The following is a 21,499-nucleotide window of genomic DNA, read 5'->3' on the forward strand; positions in this document are numbered from 1 at the left end:
TGGCCGGAGAGTCACACACACAGAGCACACCCTGTCCTGCCTTCAGGTACTCACAGAGAAGAAACCTTTTGAATAGTAGTAACGTTTTACTGCACATCCCAGTGGGTAGATGTGGGGGACAGTCGTTTGCCTGCTTATGCCATTATGTCCTAGATGTGACGGCAGCATCAGAAAAGGGTAACCACAAGGTGGTCCAGCTAAGGCTGGAGCCCAGGAAAGGGCATTTTGCACCCTGATACCAGCTAACTTCTTGCTCTCAATTCTGCAGTCAAGTCAAGCTAATGACATGTTTCAACTGTTCCAGGCTGTTTTCTTACTTGACTTGTATAAAGCATTAAGGCAACTTGCGGTATGTCCTCAGGCAAATCCCTCGCCTAGCTCTGTTTCGTTTTCCTCACTTCTCAAACAAGGGAGCTGGATTCAGTGATCTCTCCAGTTCCTGCCAATTGTTATATTTTACTGTATAACATTATAGTTATCCTATGATGTTATATCAACAATGAAAACGTGTTACTTTTTTGACAAGCATGTTCCTTACACTAGTTGAAGTCAGTAAAGCTAACTGATAACTAAATAGTGAATCTGAACTTTCTCCAGGCTTATCAATTTGTTCCCTAACAGATTCTGACCGTGTAAATTGGAGCAGCATGTGTTAGGACCGGCTCCTGGCCGGCTCCAAGGCCAGCTCCTTCTCTGCTGTGAAACTTGGTCTCTTTGATCAAAAGGTTAATTTCTGCATTATTTGTCTTACAAAGTTGCTAAGAAGATAAAGTGAGATAAGAGAAGTGAAAGTGCTTAGCTTTGATTAGGGACTGAGTTTTTTTTCTGTCCCTCTAACCGATTCTGACAGCCATGAATCAGGCTTTGGTTTTAAAAAAAAAAAAATAGAGGAATTCGCTCTCTGTTAGATATTCATTAACCTCTAGAGCCCTACCCACATCAATGGGCGAGGTCTTAATTCTTTCAACTTTCTCTGTTGCTAAATCTGTGACCCTCTTAATAAAACCCAAGGGACTGTACAGAAGAAGAAAAAACAAGACATTTTTAAGAAACAATTTAAAATACCTCTTGCTGAGATTGTGATTTTTTTCATTTGCCCTTCTTAGAATGTACCAAGGAGAAAAGAAGGTTTTTTTTTTTAAACTTTAGTTTCACTTTCCAGATTGCAGCAAACTTCCTCACTTCCCAGATGAAAACGACTGGATTTGAACTAATGAAAAAAGGAACAGTCAGCTGCCATCAGAGTAAGTGAAGGTGTGTATCTTAAATTCTTCCTGGGATAGGATCTCTCATGTTGAGTACAGCTAGAACGCTTGTTGGCTTTAGCATTCTTTGATCTTTCTTGGGTCTGGTGCTTGAGATCGAGTCGGAATCATTCAACATGGAGAGTAGAAAAAGAGGAGAGAATATAGGTGTGAGGAGACTTGTATCACAACTCAGAAGACAAGGAACAGCAACAGTTTCTCATTAGCATGATAAAACGTTTTATGCAGTATTTTTTTTTCCTTTGTAGTGTTCTGTAACTGGGAAAGCACATTAGGGAAGCGATGGAAATCATCGGGCAACAGCCTTTTTTTAAAATCACGTCTTTGTCTTAAGGATGCAGAGCCCTGTGAGCTTTAAAGAGTTTATCTCCTCTCAGTTTTCTTGGCTGGAGAGGAGACAGGGGCTGGCATTTTATAACGGGCTTGACAAGGAGAAAACACTTCAGGTATTCCTAGGAGTAAGAAAATGGCTTTCTCTGGCCTCATAAAGGAAAACGGAAGCAGATGAGGCATGGAAAGATCTTCAGATGTGTAGGAAGGTCAGAAATGAGCAAACATGGGCTGGTCAGCCTCGGGCGGTACTGGTTTCAGGAAGTTGGCTCCCAACTTTACAGTAGGATTATGTGTTAGTGTGTGTCTGCAGGTAGATGCGCCTGCATAAATTTAGGGGAAAAAATATTGTGGATTTACAAACCAAACTGTACAAGCCAAACTGCAAATAATGATTAAGCACCCTGGCGGCAGACGCCAGGTCCCAAACATGATGCAATATTGTCTTTTACTTGGACAAAGAAATTTGTAGTCCTTGGTTTTCCAAAATTGCAAGGCCCAGTGAATCTACTTTTCATCTCTTTTTAACTTCCTTTGTTTCTGTTACGTCTCATGAAACATCAACTCTTCACTCTAATTTCATTCTCTTGCTTTTTTTGTTTGTTTTACTGTAGCACATTCTAGAATAACTTTTTCATGCCGATTGTCTACTTATAAACTTACTGAGTCTGTGCACATCTCAAAACGCTTCTTCCCCTTATCTTTAATTGTTCAGCCTCATATGAAATGTGGGGTTCAAAATTATTCCCCCTGCACGTTTTGAAAGCTTAGCACTATTGTTTTCTAGTGGCTTATGTTGCTGATGGAAAGTTTTGTGGAATCAGGATCTCTTTCCCCTGGAAGTAATTGAGCATATGTTCTCCTTAAAAGGTTTTAGGATTTTTTTTGGTGGATGATCACTATTCTGACGTTTCAAAAGAGTCTGTGTCTTTTTCCTTTTTCACTCATCCTGCCTGGCATTTGGTGAGTCTCTTCCATCAGGTGAAGTGTATCTCATATCTGGGAATGTCTTTCAGTCCTTACATGTTTTGTAAATGGCTTAATCCTTCTCTTACCTCTAGCTACAGCCCTTCCAGAAGAGTTAAATGTCACCTAGGCAAAGGAGGGGAATATATTTCGGGGACTATGCCCGTGAGTTGGTAAATAGAGGTAGTGCCCTTATGGTACTGCAAAGAGTTTTCAGAATGGGCTTTAGAACTATAAAGAACAATAGATTAACAATAGGTTGTAACAATAGATTGTTACAATCTAATTGTAACAGTAGATGAAATGAAATTTTAAAATAACTAAGGAAAAACGTGAAGAGGATGAGGAAATAGTATAATTAAGTTCCTCATCTTTTCGGTAGGAAAAATCTACTTAAGGTCCAGAAATGAAGAAGTAGAAACACAAGCATATTATTTAGTTTTGTGGAAGTGACCATGAGAATTAAAAGTAGAAACAGTCAAGAGGTTTACCTTGGAACGTTGCAGCTGGGGTGGAGGTGAAAAGCGAGAAGCGAGTTTGTTTTTTGATCCTTTTTTGTGCTGATTGAATTATTTCCATTTGATGTATTACTTGTATAATACGTACTTGTATATCATAAATGTTACGAGTAATGAGATCACATTTGTTACATATATTACATATATAGTCACATTTGTTACATATATTGCAAGTAATAAACCAATGTATATGGAAGCGCATGTTATTAATGCTGCCCATTACTTTGCTGTTTTTCTTTTATAAGGCAGAATCATGAGCAGGGATTTGCTTTATCGTATCTACTCCTTTTTGGGACTGTTGCCCTTCTGGATACTGTGTACATCTTCTACCAACAAATGTACTGTTAGACATGAAATAGCTGACTGCAGTCATCTGAAGTTGACTCAAATACCTGATGACCTCCCAACAAACATAACAGTGTTGAATCTTACCCATAATCAACTCAGAAGATTACCACCTGCCAATTTTACAAGATATAGCCAACTTACTATCTTGGATGGAGGATTTAACACCATCTCAAAGCTGGAGCCAGAACTGTGCCAAAGTCTCCCTTTGTTGGAAATTTTGAACCTCCAACACAATGAGCTATCTCAGCTTTCTGATAAAACCTTTATCTTCTGCGTGAATTTGACTGAACTCCATCTAATGTCCAACTCAATCCAGAAAATTCAAAGTAATCCCTTTAAAAGCCTGAAGGTAAGATGGAAATGAATATTTCCATGTAAGAAATGAAAAATATGTTATTGAATATTGTTTTCAAGTCATTTGTGCATCTTTAGACTTCATGTCTAAATATCAAGGTGAAGAATAAGAAATCTGATCTACCCAAATGGGTAGGAGGGCTCCACACACAAATATGGCCATTATGATTGGAAATATTTTCAAGAGAGCAAATACTGTAATTTTAAAGAACTCTCCTCTCTTGCATCCTTCCACTAGAAATAGAACTTAGATTCAAGAGGTAGAGACCAGAGAGGAATCAGCATATCCCATGAAGAATGGCAAATAAACTCTCCACACTGCTGATTTAGTACCTGCAATAATGAAAACATATGTCGAGTCCAAATTCTAATTTAAATAAAATTAACAATTTGAGGCATGATAAAGCCAACTGTTCAGCTAAAAATTACATACTTTTGATTTAAGAAATCTTCTACAGTATTGCTTTTCAGTAGCTACCACCTTTTTCTTGTCAGTACTTTGCTTGAATTTAAATCTGTGAAAAAATATGCTAGTGTCTTTAAATCTGAGGCAATTATTAAGTGCTTTTCTTATATCAAAGCTATTTTCAGAACTCTGTTTTCTTCATTTTGTGGGCTTATAAAAAACTGAGCATTCCTCGACCTCAAATACCAAGAATAATATATAAATTTAAATATTCTTAGAGACATTTATAAAATGATTTGCTTGCTAGCTAGGGATTTGAAATTCTTTCTTGTGCCCTCTTAGATTCTGATGTAGATGAAATGATGTCTTTGGGCACAAAGACCTCAAAATCCGGTTAATTGCCGGCAAAATGTTATTCTTATTTTTAAAACATAAATAGAAGTCTTAAGCTCTTTGATAGACATTACATAAGATATTGCCCTAACATGTATCAGTTTTTCCTTACATTTTACCTGAGTGGAAGTTTACATGTTCAAAGGTAGCACAAAGTGACAAAACATCCTACAGCACAGACAAAACAAAATAATAATATTCTGTACTAGTCATGATGCAAAATTTACATAACTACCGATCTTTCTCAACATGAAAATCTTTTAAAAATTTCATGAACAGCAACATTCTCCTCATGCTTCTTAAGAAAATATTTCTTCATCATTTTTTTTGTTGTTTAGTTTCAAGGTTGATGCATGACACTATGTTTGATAAGCCACATGAATATTTCTTACATCATAAAGAAATGCTTATTATAAATAAATAAGTAAATAAAAATGCTTATTATGAATATTCCTTACATCACGAATAAGTAAGCTGAAGTCATTTTATTTTGGTAAGAGAAATAAAGTGATTCTTTGAATTAAGAAATTAGTCTTTGGGGCTTCCCTGGTGGCGCAGTGGTTGAGAATCCGCTTGCCGATGCAGGGGACATGGGTTCGTGCCCCGGTCCAGGAAGATCCCACATGCCGCGGAGCGGCTGGGCCCGTGAACCATGGCCGCTGAGCCTACGCATCCGGAGCCTGTGCCCCACAACGGGAGAGGCCACAACAGTGAGAGGCCCGCGTACTGCAAAAAAAAAAAAAAAAAAAAGAAATTAGTCTTTGTAGCAATGGTATTTTCGATCACAACCAAGATTTTTTTATTACTCCTACCGTCAGTTTTCTATAGAATAATAAAGATGTGACATTTTGCTGTCCAATTATTTCTAAGATTCATGTACATTTAAAATAACTATTTTTTCATGGCAAGACTGTAACTTATATACATATTTTTTCCCCTCAGAATTTAATCAAATTAGACCTAGCTCATAATGGTTTATCATCTACTAAATTAGGAACTCAGCTGCAACTGGAAAACCTCCAAGAGCTTCTACTATCAAATAATAAAATTTCTGCACTAAGACGTGAAGAACTTGATTTCCTTGGCAACTCTTCTTTAAAAAGATTAGAGTTGTCATCAAATCAAATCAAAGAGGTAAGATAAAAAATTTTGTGTTGTACTTTTAAGTGTGGGCAGTCCCTAATTGTGTCACGTGGGTAAGAATCTAAAGGTGGAGATGGAGAAAGAGGTGATAACCTTTGTCACATCTTCTAGAAATCCTTCACACTTACTGCTTAGGGCCATTGACGTCATCCTCGCAAGAAAGGGAGTTTGGTAGCAATTTGGAGCTGGAGCTCTGCTGTCAAACAGAAGTGGGTTAAAATCCGTGATCCATTACAGACCAGGACTTTGGCCTTGGGGAACTTAACCTCTCTGGGTCTAGTTTCCTTGCCTGTAAAGTGGAAATAATACTATCTCTTGCGCAAAATCCCTGGAAGAATTAAAATAGTATGATGGTTAAGAGCACAGGCTTTAGAGTTGGGTTAGCTGACTCCCTATGTGGCCTTTGTCTGTTAATAACTGTGCAATCGGGCAAGTTATTCAAGTTCTCTCTGCTCCAGTTCTCTAGTTTTAAAATTGGTATAATAATAACACTTCCCCATAGGCTTATGTGGCAAAGAATTTAGCACAGTGCCTGGCATTATAGGTAATGCTCGATAAACAATAACTAGCATTATATTTTTACAAGCACCTTCCTATATAATGGAGTAAACCTAACCTTCTCTTTTTGGGTCTGTGATCTTCAATTTATTCATTAGTTTTGCATACAGGTGTGTCTGTATTTTATTCCTTTACAAGCCAAGAATAAGAATATTGGGAATTCTAAACAAAACCAGATTTTTAAAGCTATATTAATTTTCAGATTAAAAAATAGACTGTGAATGAAATTATCCTGAAATAATAATTAAATATTTTATGCAAGCTACTCAGGTTCATTTTTGAACAGCATTTTTTTTTGTTGTTTAGAACATTTATTGTAGAAATATATAAATAAATGTAAAATATATAAGTAATGAGGAGAAAAATAAAAATTATCCAAAAGCTCATAGTCTCAGGACAACGAATGTTAACATTTGGGTATGTTTGTCTCCAGCTTTTCTCCGTGTAATAAAAGAAAAAACAACAGCAACTGAAATTCAGAGAGTACTTAACTGTGTGGCCAACACTGTGACAAGTTCTTTTTTAATACAATTTTGTCTAGTTCTGTAACCAACTTACGCTTATCATCGTTTTACACAAGAGTAAATTGAGATGAAGAAAGATTAAGGAACCTGTCCATAGCCTCACAGGTGATGGACTGGTGACAGAGCTGGGTTTCTGGCAGTGTTAGACCAGGGCCCCACGCTCTTAGCAGCTGTGCTGTGCTGCCTCTCTGAGAATGATGGTGTATCCTGCCTTTTAAAAGTAATATCATAACATGAATATCCTCCATGTCATTAAGAATTATTCACAAGCTTAATTTTAGTGACTGCAAAATAATCCTATCCTATAGATTTACCATAATTAATCTAATCATTTCCTGCTTTGTATATTGACTCACTTTCTTCCACATTTCTCTCATGTCATCCATTGGCCCTAACATCTCACAAGTGACACAGTAGAAATCAGAGCCTCTTTGCTCTCCCAGGAGACTTGACCTCTATCCTCTTTGGATCCCCTCCCTCCTGCCTCTTGCTCTCTTGCTCCAGCGCTGAGTCTCATAGCAGCCAAGGCTTCTAGTGAGGGACTGGGGGGCAGAGCGGAAGGGAGCTGGAAACACGGTAATGAAATAGTCAGGAGAAAACCTTGGTGGGAAGACAGAGAGGATCGCTGGAGCTCAGAGTCATAGAAAGGAAAATGCATGTCAGTGTTTCATAGTAAAATCCACCCATTCGTTCCAGAATGTTCACTGAGAGCAGTGGTCACGAAGAGGGAAACAGGATCTGCCCCAGAGGTGACTTTTCAAATAGGTTATTAATTACAGTAACTCAGTGTGATGTAATTACAGTAACTCAGTGTGTTAGTAATTACAGTAACTCAGTGTGATGAAGTAAAAGTACCAGGAGACTTAACTCAGCCTGGGAGATCTGGGAAGACCCTCCGAAGAAGTGGCATCTAAGCTGATACATGGATGCTGAGTTACCAGTGACCAGGGGAGGCAAGGGCTGGAGCAGGAGGTGGGTGATGGTACAGAGGAAGGAGCTGGGAGACAGAGGGATGGAGAGAAAACCCGGAGAAGGCAGTGAAAGAGGAAAGGGGATTGAGTAGAGAATATGCCTGCTTTTCAAGGGTCACACAGACTCGTTGTGTTTTGGTTATTAACCTCTTTTTCCGTCCCACTCTTAGTTCTCTCCAGGGTGTTTTCATGCAATTGGAAAATTATTTGGCTTCTCTCTGAACAATGCCAAACTGAGCCCCAGTCTCATAGAAGAGCTCTGCTTGGAATTATCAAACACAAGCATTCAGAATCTGTCCCTGAGCAACAACCAGCTGTACACAACCAGCAACACGACTTTTGTTGGGCTGAAGCAGACAAATCTCACAGTGCTCGACCTTTCCCATAACAGCCTAAGTGTGATTGGTAATGATTCCTTTGCGTGGCTTCCACATCTAGAATACCTCTTTCTGGAGTATAATAATATACAACATCTGTCTTCTCGCTCTTTTTATGGGCTTTCCAATGTGAGATACCTGAATTTGAAACGATCTTTTACTAAACAAAGCATTTCCCTGGCTTCCCTTCCCAAGATTGATGATTTTTCCTTTCAGTGGCTAAAATTTTTGGAGTATCTCAATATGGAAGATAACACCTTTCCAGGCATAAAAAGCAATACTTTCACGGGATTGACAAGGCTGAGATGTTTAAGTCTATCCAACTCCTTCTCAAGTTTGCGAACTTTAACAAATGAAACGTTTTTATCACTTGCTGGTTCTCCTCTGCTCATACTCAACCTAACCAAAAATAAAATCTCAAAAATAGAAAGTGGTGCCTTTTCTTGGTTGGGCCACCTAAATGTACTTGACCTTGGCCTTAATGAAATTGGGCAAGAACTCACAGGCCAGGAATGGAGAGGTCTAGAAAATATTGTTGAAATCTACCTTTCCTACAACAAATACCTAGAGCTGACTAGCAACTCTTTTGCCTTGGTTCCAAGCCTTCAACGACTGATGCTCCGAAGGGTGGCCCTTAAAAATGTGAATAGCTCCCCTTCACCTTTTCACCCTCTTCCTAACCTGACCATTCTGGATCTAAGCAACAACAACATAGCCAACATAAATGATGAACTGTTGAAGGGTCTTGAGAAACTAGAAATTCTGGATTTGCAGCATAACAACTTAGCTCGCCTCTGGAAGCATGCAAACCCTGGCGGTCCTATTCATTTTCTGAAGGGTCTTTCTCACCTCCACATCCTTAACTTAGAGTCTAATGGCTTTGATGAGGTCCCAGCAGAAGTCTTCAAGGACTTACGTGAATTGAAGAGCATCGATTTAGGATTGAATAATTTAAATATCCTTCCGCCATCTGTCTTTGATAATCAAGTGTCGCTAAAGTCATTAAGCCTTCAGAAGAATCTCATAACATCTGTTGAAAAGAACGTTTTTGGGCCGGCATTCAAGAACCTGAGTAATTTAGATATGAGCTTTAATCCATTCGATTGTACATGTGAAAGCATTGCCTGGTTTGTTACTTGGATTAATAATACCCATACCAACATCTCTGAACTATCAAGCCGTTACCTCTGCAACACTCCACCTCAATATCATGGTTTCCCAGTGATGCTTTTTGATATATCACCCTGCAAAGACAGTGCCCCATTTGAACTCCTTTTCATGATAAATACCAGTATCCTATTGATTTTTATCCTTATTGTACTCCTCATCCATTTTGAAGGCTGGAAGATATCTTTTTATTGGAATGTTTCAGTGCATCGAGTTCTTGGTTTCAAAGAAATAGACAGACAGCCAGAACAGTTTGAATATGCGGCATATATAATTCATGCCTATAAGGATAGGGATTGGGTCTGGGAACACTTCTCCCCAATGGAAGAAGAAGATCATACACTCAGATTTTGTCTGGAAGAAAGGGATTTTGACGCAGGTGTCCTTGAACTTGAAGCAATTGTTAATAGCATCAGAAGGAGCAGAAAAATTATTTTTGTTATAACACAGAATCTACTGAAAGATCCATTATGCAAAAGGTAGGTGAACACTCTGAAATATATTCTCGTTTTTAAATTGAGCTTTTAAATATTACTAACATTATTACTCACAACTCAAAGTATTTTAAAAATAAAATTAAGAAGAAACGTAACCTGATTTTTAGTGACAGATTAAAGTTAATTACAAGGGAAATGTTAATTTTAGAGCTTTGGGCTGTTAAAAACTGTATATTGATATATACCTTAATTCAGTTATTTTTTTTAACTTAGATTCAAGGTGCACCACGCAGTTCAGCAAGCTATTGAACAAAATCTGGATTCCATTATATTGATCTTTCTTGAGGATATTCCGGATTATAAACTGAATCATGCGCTCTGTTTGCGAAGAGGGATGTTTAAATCTCACTGCATCTTGAACTGGCCGGTTCAGAAAGAACGGGTAAATGCCTTTCATCATAAATTGCAAGTAGCACTTGGTTCCAGAAATTCAGTGCATTAAATTTATTTAAAGACTAAATTAAAGGAGTAACTTTCCTAATTTAAACAAGGCCCATGGTAAACTTACATTTTACTTGACAAGAATGTAAATCTGTTCATTCATATTTATAAATAAGAATATCACAAGTATCTCTCTTCTATGGAGATATATCTCCCTATTTCAGGCACTTCATTACCAATCGAGTTAATTTTACCCAAAATGAACAGGTAAGAATATCCTTTACTAATGAATACACGGTTGGGTTACTGAGGCCTATGAAAACAAAGTTTTAAAGTATTCCTCATTTAAAGAAAAGTTAGAGGTATATGAGTGTCTGTGATAATTATATTTGGGTTTTTTTTTCTGGATGCACTCAGAATAAAATATAACTTTTATGGGTACAATGCAGCTTCGATTGTGAAAGAGTAAAATATACAGCCATATTTTTAAAAGCTGAATTACAGCAATTTTTCAACTGAAAAGCATTGTATTTTAGTGGCGCCTGTCACAGTATTGATTTTGTTAAATGTTAAATACCATTTCAATATACATACTCAGGACAGAAAACGTTTGCACTTCATTTCGATTACTTAATAAATAAATACTTTAATAAATACTTATGTTTCCTGATATTTGGAATTCTGCTATATGAGGCATCGAAAGACACTATTCTTTTACTTAGAAGTATTGCAGGAAGGCTTATTTCCTAAAGGTTAATTCGTAGATTGGCTTTGTGGAAACAAAATACTGTCTTCCCCTGGTCACAGACTCAGGACATGGCCCTGGCCAAATCACGTGGTTCCACTGGGATTTTTTCGACAGCTTGATCTTGAAAATTACAGTGATAAACAAAATCTTAACTATTCCCAAATCATTACTGATGATGATCCTGGTATAATACCTTCCCATAGAGTATATTATTATACCATAAAAAAGTATGCTGTGTGTAAATTAGTCCTTATGATTATTTTAAGTTTTATTTTCATTTTACAATAAAAAGAGTCTGATTATTGGAAATAGACATGAATAGCTTTTTAAAACCTTTATAGTTCTGGTATTCAAATATAAAGGAGAGTTGAAATGATCATGTTGAGATAATTTCTATACTTGAAGCACGCATTTGTCTGCTGAATTTAGGGAGCATTTGAGATGTCACACTTTGGAACTTTGATTTAAATAATTCCGTATTCTCAAGGCTAAGTTCACATAATCCTAAAAAAACGTAATACCCGCTGTACTGCTGGTTCTGAAGGACTCTACAACAACATGAATATACGGAGAACTCATTTTCAGTCTCTTATTATACACCACCCTCACACTTGAGACATGTGTTTTATAGTTTTTTTGGTTAAGATTTATTTTCTAACTGTGAAATAATCCTGTTTTATTTTGGCATCATAAAATAAAAATCACAACTAGTTTTTTCTTGATGTACTTTGTATGTTATCTATCAATATTCTCAACCTCACTGAAATATTTCTAAATCTATTATTATTATTATGAATTTATCAATATATTGTCAGTTCGTGGAAAGCAGAGCAGGAAGTAATTTTGCTTTCTTTCTCTGGTTTATTTGTTTATGAGGTAGTTGATTACATGCGCACAATTTAAATTGAGCTCAAATGTCATTTTTTTAGAAGTTGCTTAATATTTATGAGGTTAGGCTATACAAGGGGTGGCCTGTTTAACTGAATATAATTAAAACTAGTAAAAGGCATAAGCCTTGACTTGTGTTTGACCCACACAGGAAGCAGCATCCTAAACTCTGCAGGCTATCCTCTCTAATTGTTCTCAGGAGAAGTCCATCTCCCTTGGGTTCAAGACAAAGGGAGTGCAGAAAATGATGTTTATCTGACCTATTTGATTTACACACGTGAACTGACTTGTCTGAATTCTCTCAGGATGTCATCATGTAATCGGTTCACCCCAACTCCTTCCCGTTTTCACTTTTAAAACAAAATCCAGCTGAATCAACAACATGGAGTTTGAAATAAATCTAGGAATTTAGATTTTACCTAAAAATGACACCTTTTAGGCTGTAATAAGAAGTAGATGCAATCAATCTGTTAGTGAGTAGGGGGGTTTTCAATGCCATTTATTTAACAATGTTTACTTTTCCCAATGTCTTCCTTAGATTATTTGTAGAAGGGTCTCAGTAGTAAGTGATGGTGATCATGAGAAAATGTAAAGATGTTCCAACTCGAGAGCTCAAAATACATTTCTTACGATCTATAGAGACAGTGGGCATCAGAGATCTTTTGGGGGTGACGAAAATGTTATAAAATTGGATTATGGTAATGATTTCACAACTATGTACATTTACTAAAAATCGTTGAATCATACACTTAAAACAGGTGAATTTTTGGTACAAAATTATATATTAATTATATATCAATAAAGCTGTCAAAAAATTGTATTCATTGAGGAGCTAGCTACATGTGCCTAGCCTTGTGCTAACTAAGCAGTACGGAGTATGATTTGATATGAAATGTATTGTAGGAAATGGGGTAGTAGGAGCTAGGGTGGGAAGGAATTCTTGGGGATAGACCTGGACAAGGAAGGCTCCATGGAAGAAGGTCAGACCTTTCAAAGGCGGGTAGGATTTTGGTGAGGGAGAAGGAAGATGGAAAGGAGGGAGGGAGACATGAGTCGGTGTTGGGAGACAGTGGAGATACTGTGGAGGATGGAACCAGAGGGCGTGGCAGAGGAGTTTAGATTCAACGGGTTAGGTAGTTTGAAATTGTAACGTTATAGGTTTCTATTGGCAAAACCAGAAATTATAATAAAATTCCCTCTTGGGGTCTGTTACTTAGAGTTATGTGACACCTAGTTGAATAGAGGAGCATAACTTATAATTTCACAGTCCAAACAGCCAGGCTTACTTTCACATAATAGAAGGGGATTTGAAGTATTTTTTTTCCCAATAAATATATAAATCTATATTAAAATAGCAAAGCATGACAATCGATTGATCATTAGTTACTAATTACACCAGGTGATATGTTAGCCATTCTTAGCTCTTGCAACTAAGCTTTGATCCATCTTCCTGTCCAAGGAAGAAACTGGTTCTGTTATGTGACTTCCCCACCCTACCCCACCCCCAGTTTAACAAACAATCATGAGGGAGGAGTCATGGCACTTTTCATGGTGGAACTTTTCCAGTTCTGTGTGAGAATTTCTGGGAAACCTGTTTTGAATTCTTAGCTTGCTTTTATCTTAAGTCAGTTCCCCAGGAAACAGACTCCAAGATGGAGATTAACTGAAGCAGGTTAGGGGAGGGCTCTGATTTACAAGGGAGTGAAATAATTTGGATTGGGAAGAGAGAGAATGATGAGCTTTGAGTCAATTGCAATTGCAGCTGAGGCCTTAGTGGACCCCATGGGGAGCTCTGGAGTGGGAATGGCCCTACAGAGTTGACGCAAATCTAGGCATAGGGGCTAGACTGCTATACCCTCACGTCAACCAGTCATTGGATGCAGACAGCCCCAGGAAGGAAGTATGACTTGAGCAAAAAGCTTTGCTACAAAGCAGTTACAAAGTAGGGGCTCAGTTGTGAAACATCAGAAGGCAACACTCTGGGCACCTGGAAGAATAGATGCCCGAGCCCTTGACGGGGAGAGCTTGGTGGTTCACTACAGCATCCACTACACCTTCTAGGGTATTTATCGCTCCACTGGTTTCTTTAAGCACTTCTGCAAGGTTGCAGCCATTTTGTTTTTAAAAAATAAAGTCTCTTCCAGAAATTATCAATCTGCCCTGATCTATGGATTTTGAAAAGGCAGAAAAAAGTGAACCAACTCAAGCTCTGGAGCTCACAGAGGATAATATTAAAGAAGATAGCATTGTCCCACTTCCTTAAGTTAAGTTTCGTAATGTAATCAGTGTCACTATATTGGTTCAGTCAATCAAGGTGATGAAGAAACAGCAAGAATTTCAGTTTACTTTTATTGGTACTCTAGTCCAGACAACTCTTGTGGGAATCCTTCTTTGATATACCACCCGCTGCCCTACACATCATGCAGAACGAATCACTTCACTACTCAGGCATCCGTAGTACTTTATTCATACCCTTCGTCCAACTGCACATCGGGTTCTGCACACTGTTTAGATCTGACTCTATCCCGAACCCCCAGAACATAAGCATCTTGAATACAGGGAGCCTCATCTTATTCATCTTACTTGCCTTGATATCTAGATGAATGACTGGAACATAGTAATTTTTCAAACAAGAGTCTGGGCTGAAAAGTAAATGTTAGATTGGTGGTGTGGCAGTGGAAAGAGACACGTTAGCTTTTTTAGAAATATATTTTTACCATCAGGAAATTTTGTATTTGGTAGTTCTGTTTCTGGGAGAGAAAATAAAGAGAATCAGGATGCTCCAAAATTTCCTCCAACCTCCTGCAACTCTGCAATACCTATTCCAGAAACATGCCAGTGTGCCACGTAGGAATGGTCCAGGGAGTTCCAGGTCCCCACTTAAATAAAACCTTAGTTTACGTTCTAAGTTTTCTTGGGATCAGGTTATTAGGGATTTTTCCTATTGAATTGTAGTTCCTTATATATTTTGGAAATTAATTCCCCCAAGTTTCTAGAACCAATTTCAACGTGCGCTGGTGGGTGGGCTGTGGCAGGGGGAGGCAGTTCCCACGCACCCAAGCAATTCTCTGACACCAGCTGGATGTCCTACAATTCAACTCAGTTCTGACACCATTTACCTGGAGAGAGCATCAGATCCCACAGGTTGAGGGCTCAGTCCTCCAAGACTGCCCGCCCCCCCAATTCAGACACCAATCACAAGTCTAAGTTGTCACCTGATTGGATGAGAGTTCCAAGGACCCACTCCTTGGGTTCCATTAACTTGCTAAAGTGGCTCACAGAACTCAGAGAAACATTTTACTTACTAGATTACTGGTTTATTATAAAAGGATATAACCCAGGAACAGCCAGATGGAAGAGAGGCCTAGGGCAAGGTATGGGGAAAGGGGGTAGAGTTTCTGCCCTCCTGGAGCTTGGCCACTATCCCTGAATCTAGAGGTGTTCACCAACCCAGAAGCTCTCCAACTCTCATACTTTTGGGGTTTTATGGAGGTTTCCTTATATAAGCATTGTTGATTAAATCATTGACCACTGGTGACTGGATTCAGTCTCAGTCCCCTATCTCCTCCCCAGAAGCTGGGAGTGGGACTGAAATTTCCAGCCCTCTGATCACATGCTTCACTCCCCTGGCAACTAGCCCCAATCATGAGGTTCTTTCCAACTCACCTCATTAACCTAAACCCAGCTGTGGTGGAAAGGGACTTGTTATGAATAACAAAACACCAACTTCACTTTTATGGCTCTGAAGTGATTTCAGGAACTGAGAACAAGAAACTAAATATTATTAAAAAAGGTGCTCCCATTACTCTTATCACTAAGAAAATTTCAAGGACTTTAGCTCTGTGCCAGAAACGAACAAAGGCCAAATATATATTTCTTATTATACATCACAACATCACAACCCGTTATCAGATACATGGTTTTCAAATGTTTTCTCCCATTCTGTAGGTTACTTTTTACTCTAGGGATTGTATTCTTTCCTGTGCAGAAGCTTTTTAGTTTGATGTAGCTCCACGTGTCTATCTTTGCTTGTGTTGCTTGTGCTTTTGGTGTCGGATCTGTGCAATCATTGCCAATACCAGGGTCATGAAGTTTTTCCCTTGTATTTTCTTCCAGTAGGCTTACAGTTTATAAGTTTTTCATCCATTTGAGTTGACTTCTGTGTATGGTGTAAGATAAGGTCAACGGGTATATGAAAAGCTTCTCAACATCTGGGAAATGCAAATCAAAGCCACAATGAGGTATCACCTCACATCTGTTGAAATGGATATTGTTGAAAAACCAAAGGACAGCACATGTTGGTGAGGCTGTGGAGAAACTGGAACGCTTGCACACCGTCGGTGGGAATGCAAAATGGTGCCGTTGCTATGGCAAATAATATGGAGGTTCCTCAAAAAATTACAAATAGAAATACCAAATGATCCAGCAACCGCACTTCTGGGTATTTAGCCTGTAAAAAATTAATAAACAAAGACCAGAAGAGGGAGCTCTCATACCCAGTGAGGATAGCTGAGCGCAGCAGGAAGAAGAAAGATTCCTCTTCTTTCCTGGCAAGGACTCAGCCAATGAAAAGCCATGGACTATTTTTACTACAGCACTCCCGACTTCCTTTTCCACCCTAGAAAGATGGTCTCCTTTCCTTGCTGTGTGGGGACTTGCACGCAGCTCACCATGGTTACAGACCCCACCTGCAATCCTATGCTGATCCCAAATAAGTGCATTTTTGCTGGAGAAATATCTAGCAGTCTATTTGTTTCAGGTCAACAATCCAAAAGCCTTAAAATCAGGATCTCAAAGAGATATTAGCACTCCCAGGTTCGTTACAGCGCAATAGCCAAAATGTGTAAATAATCTACTATATATTATAATAATCTAACATATATGTGTGTGTATGTGTATATATATATATATTTATATTTATATTTATTTATTTATTTATTTATGGGCCTCTTAAAGGTAAATTTATTTACATGCACCCTGGACAGTAATTAACACACTATGACATTTTGTCCATGCTATATAAGAAATTACTTTTTAAAAAGGAGGTATTCAAACTGTCCTTGAACTCACGTTTCTATGACTCCCTTCTTAAGCCTCCTCCTTTCCTTTGTGTTCATTGACCACAAGGCTTTAAGCAGCTAGGGAATGTTTCTTGCCAATTACCATAACACCAAAGAAATGACCACTAGAGGAGTGTAAAGAAAGAAGATTCTTGATTGGCTTCCTGGCAAATTGATGAGTCATTCCCCAACCGTGCTGTAATTTTAAAAAACTGTTTAAATTTATCATATTATCACTGTGCTTTTTAAAACTTGTTTTCCTCACAGTGACCTTTTCTTGCTACACCTTAAAACTCTAAGCATCATATCATTTATAATCTGTTGATACACTGAACTTGAAACAATCGAAGTGTTAGAAGTCAGTATAAGGTAAGAATATTTTATGCCCGTGATGCACTGTATACCACTCCAAAATGTGTGACTCTGGTCTAAGGATTATTTTGAGCTGAAGACAATTGAGAAAAAGCAGACCCAGGATGAGCAATCTGCACCCCACTCCCCATCTGTATGAGAGCAGAGCAGACATTCCCCTTGTGAAGGTCAGCTCCGTGCCTCCCACGCCAGGAGCGGGGAGAGGGGTGATGGTACCACAGAAAGGTCTACATTGACAAACCTTACTAAGCAGCCGCGTCTTCCATCACTTTCCACCTATATATCCCGACCCCCAGTTTGCTGTCCCTAGAAACTTCAAGTCCTCTTCCTCTGTCTTGTTGATCTCGAGTGGCCTCAGCCTGCAGCAGCTTGAAGCAGGATTTCAGTTGCCAGCCAGAGACTGACGTCAGGCTGCGGCAGTGAGAGCCCTGACCTGTGGCCGGTGACAAGGCCCCTGGCCCGTCAGCTTTGTAGCAATGAATTCCCACAAAGAAACGGAAAGTAGTGAAACAAGTAAAGTGTTTATTAGGAGGAAAAAGAGTACTTGTGAATAGGCACACACGGGCGAACTCAGAGAGAGTCGCACCCTCGTGGTAGTTTGACTCACTCATATGGGGCATTTCTTCCGGGTTTCCTTTGGCCAGTCATCTTGCTTTGCCTGGTTCTGAGTCTGTATTTGGTTTAACTCAGGGTCCTCCCATGTGTGCGTGCATCTCTTAGCCAAGATGGATTCTAGCCAAGAGGCCTATGGGTAGGTTGACATCACTCCCTTTCTCACCTCCAAGGAGCCTTTCTGCACATATATAGTCAAGAAGCTCTCCTTGACCTTGAGAATGAGAAATATGTGGTCTCTATCTTTTATCTGGGCAGGTCTCGCCTCTCCTATTATCCTCCTGCTATAATCTTCACCTTGGATTATCTGTCCACATGGGACAAACTCCAGCGGCTCAGCTGGGGGCCCATCTATCTCCGGCCTCATTGTCACTTCTCTTTCAACTTATTTTTCTTTTGTTAAGATGTTCTATAAGCCCGATTTCTAACCACGCTTTTGAGTTACTCATCACTGAGTTCTCCTGTGTGTATGTGAAAGAATCTTGGGTACACCCCGTGCCATGGCTGTTCCTTCAGCTGGGCGCTGCACACCAAGGGCTCCGTCTGTGAGAGAAATCCCGGTGCTTGGTGTCCTCATGACATGGAGTTTTGCATGCAGATCGACTTAAAATGTACCTCTTGTTTACATAATTTGCATAATTTAAAAGCATAATGTTGCCAAACTTTGGAAATGTTAATGTTCAAACTGAAAATCTCCACTACCTGTAACTTCCCCTCTGGATCAGTATGTGGTTTATAATCCCAGCCAGTGGTTTGATCTGTTCCAGTGTAATTTCCATGAGCTCTGCCTCAACTGGAGAACTAGTATTTGTGAATTTTTTGTACATAAGTGTCTGTTACAAATATTTTAGCAAACACTTTCTATTTCTCTGGCTTGTGCATATCTTGGCTGGCATTACAGAAAAATAGTGCAAACATTATTCCCTTACTGGGAAACTTTTTAATTTTTCTCTCGTTAATCTATCTTTTGTCAGTCTTTTTCGGGGCCCAGCCAATGAACCTAAATTTTCTTCCTCTCCTACAATTGCAAAAATTTTTTAGAACTCTTAACCAGTTATGAAGTTTTCCTCTCTGTCCCTCTTTTGGAGCATCTTAGTTTGTGAAATGTTTTTCATGAAGAGTCAAGGATTTTTACTCTTTTTCTCCCCAGCAATTACCTTGCTTCTGTGAATTTTTTCAGATTTCAATTTACTGGTTTTTCATAAGACTGACACGTATTGTGGGACACCAGTTCATGTGCCGATGCAGAGTAAGGCCAAACAATCTGCAACGTTGGAGTCTGGAACAGAGAAAGGTTTACTGCAAGGTCAAGCAAGGAGAACAGGTGGGTCATGCTCAAAAAACCCGAACTCCCCAATGGTTTTCAGGAAAAAATAGGCAAATTTAGGGTGAGGGCTGCAGGGTGTGCAACTTTCTTCTGATTGGTTGGTGGTGAGGTAACAGGGAGGTCTTCCAAGACTCAGCCAGAAGTTACCATCCTCCACGTGGATGGGGGCCTTAGTTCCTGCAGAAGAACTCAAAGATATTGTTATGTGTATCCCTTGAGGAGGAGCCAGGACCCTGCTTTAAGGGCTGCGCTATTGTTTCTTGATTGTTCCTCCTTTGTTTCTGCACTCCCTCACTTCCCCCATTAGTAACTGTTTGAATCAGCCTTTTGGAACCCAGGGAAGGTGTAGGAGGCTGAAGAAACCTTTTCCTACAAACAAGAAAAGGGGACATGGAAGGATTTGTACCCAGGAGGACCCCACAGGGTCCTGTTCTGTTTCATAAGTCTTGCACACCAGTTATTATGTGCTAACACTGATGCTTTATTCTGAATCAAACTCTCAAGCACAAGGCTGCTGTGTACCTCCAAGTTCTCTTTAAGCACAAACTTGGACGTGCAGACCCTTGAAGTGGACAGAGATCTGCTGATGAGACCTAATGCCATTGAGCTCGGCAGCCCTACTGCACGCACGGATTTTCTGTGCTCGGCTGGAGGGCGACGCAGCCCAGGAAGGGTCAAGGCACAGCTTCAGGTGGCTGCTGCCTGAGCCCTGGGCTTCATTTGTGCTGTGATAAAGAGCATCCTTTCCATGTAACCTGGTGTCAAACATGTGATGAAAACTAACATCTACTGAGAGCTTACCCTGTGCTAGGCTCTGTTCCAGTTCCCAAGCATGTATCAATTAATGTAACTATCAAAGTCCCATTTTATTTGAGATAGGAACCGTTATCACCCCTGGATTACAGGTGAGGAAACTAAGGAACACAGAGAGACTTGGTTGTTGGCCAGTAGCAGAGATAATATGAACCTAGGAAGTCCACCTCCAGAGGCTCCCATACCCTACCGTCTTCGTCAAGGTGCTTAGTAAATATTTGTTGAATCAGCAAATACCTCTCCTTGTCCAGAAGTTTAGTGTTTTATTTTAATAATAAAATTTGATAGTACTTTTCTTTATAGAATATTGGCCTTGGTGTCATGCTCAGTGAGACAATTTAAATCCCTAAACAGATTAATTCCTCAGGTTATTTGTTTTAACTTTCAGGTTTTCAAAACATAACATTTCTTCATAGCAACACGGCCATCACTTCCTAATACTTTCTCAATGATGTAGCCAAGCATTCTTATACACATCAGAAAACCAGTTCATTAAACTGTTAATTGATCAATGTAAGCATAAGAGTTTTATCACATAAAACATGGCTGAGACATTTCTAATAAAGTCCGTCTAAAATCAACGATGCCAAAGTTAGAGACAATGCTTTACTGCATTTACTTTCATTTCCTTACTCTGCCTGAGCCAGACCATCGTGGTACATCACCTGGGGCTCATGTTTTGAGAATGGCATGCTACAGGTAATTAACAAAAAAGCCTGGTAGCATCTAACGTCTGTCTGAAAGCCTGCTGATGGATGAACAATGGGTATAAAAGACCTAGCATCTTGTGAAGAATTGTTTATCATGTTTGCAATTATTGGTCATTTTCAAAGGACCCTTAAACAAAAGGATCAATCATTCATCCGTTGTGCATTCTTCATGAAGCTGGCTGGCCAGACGTTTACATCCACTGTTTAACCCACAATGATATTGTTCCCCATCCTTTTTATATTTTCTGTCATCCTCCCTGTAGATTTTTTTTTCTGCCACACAGCGTGGCACACGGGATCTTAGTTCTCCAACCAGGGATCGAAACCTTACCCCCTTCAGTGGAAGCACGGAGTCTTTTTTTTTTTTTAACATCTTTATTGGAGTATAATTGCTTTACAATGGTGTGTTAGTTGCTGCTGTATAGCAAAGTGAATCAGCTATATGTATACATATATCCCCATTTCCCCTCCCTCTTGTGTCTCCCTCCCACCTTCCCTATCCCACCCCTCTAGGTGGTCACAAAGCACCAAGCTGATCTTCCTGTGCTATGCGGCTGCTTCCCACTAGCTATCTATTTTACTTTTGGTAGTGTATATATGTCCATGCCACTCTCTCACTTCGTCCCAGCTGACCCCTCCGCCTCCCTGTGTCCTCAAGTCCATTCTCTGCGTCTGCGTCTTTATTCCTGTACTGCCCCTAGGCTCTTCAGAACCACTTTTTTTTTTTTTTTTTTAGATTCCATATATATGTGTTAGCATACAGTATTTTTC

General features: G+C 39.2%; 1 protein-coding gene across 1 annotated transcript; it reads left to right on the forward strand.

Moving 5' to 3' along the window:
• Positions 1-970: 970 nt before the first annotated feature.
• On the forward strand, positions 971-11,677 carry TLR3 (toll like receptor 3). Its single transcript, XM_082863869.1, has 5 exons — positions 971-1,244; positions 3,325-3,776; positions 5,523-5,714; positions 7,947-9,799; positions 10,031-11,677. Exons 1-5 carry the CDS (start codon positions 1,190-1,192, stop codon positions 10,257-10,259), a joined length of 2,781 nt encoding a protein of 926 aa, XP_082719995.1. The 5' UTR covers positions 971-1,189; the 3' UTR covers positions 10,260-11,677.
• The last annotated feature ends 9,822 nt before the right edge of the window (positions 11,678-21,499 follow it).

This window comes from Leucopleurus acutus (genome assembly GCF_964270905.1).
Source record: "Leucopleurus acutus genome assembly, chromosome: 21".
NCBI lineage: Eukaryota > Metazoa > Chordata > Mammalia > Artiodactyla > Delphinidae > Leucopleurus > Leucopleurus acutus.

Excerpts from the sequence above, each read along its gene's own strand:
- TLR3 (XM_082863869.1), top strand. The coding sequence starts at position 1,190 with ATGAAAACGACTGGATTTGAACTAATGAAAAAAGGAACAGTCAGCTGC. Across the intron at positions 1,245-3,324 it reads AACAGTCAGCTGCCATCAGA|GCAGAATCATGAGCAGGGAT; the intron begins GTAAGTGAAGGT and ends TTCTTTTATAAG. Across the intron at positions 5,715-7,946 it reads CATCAAATCAAATCAAAGAG|TTCTCTCCAGGGTGTTTTCA; the intron begins GTAAGATAAAAA and ends TCCCACTCTTAG.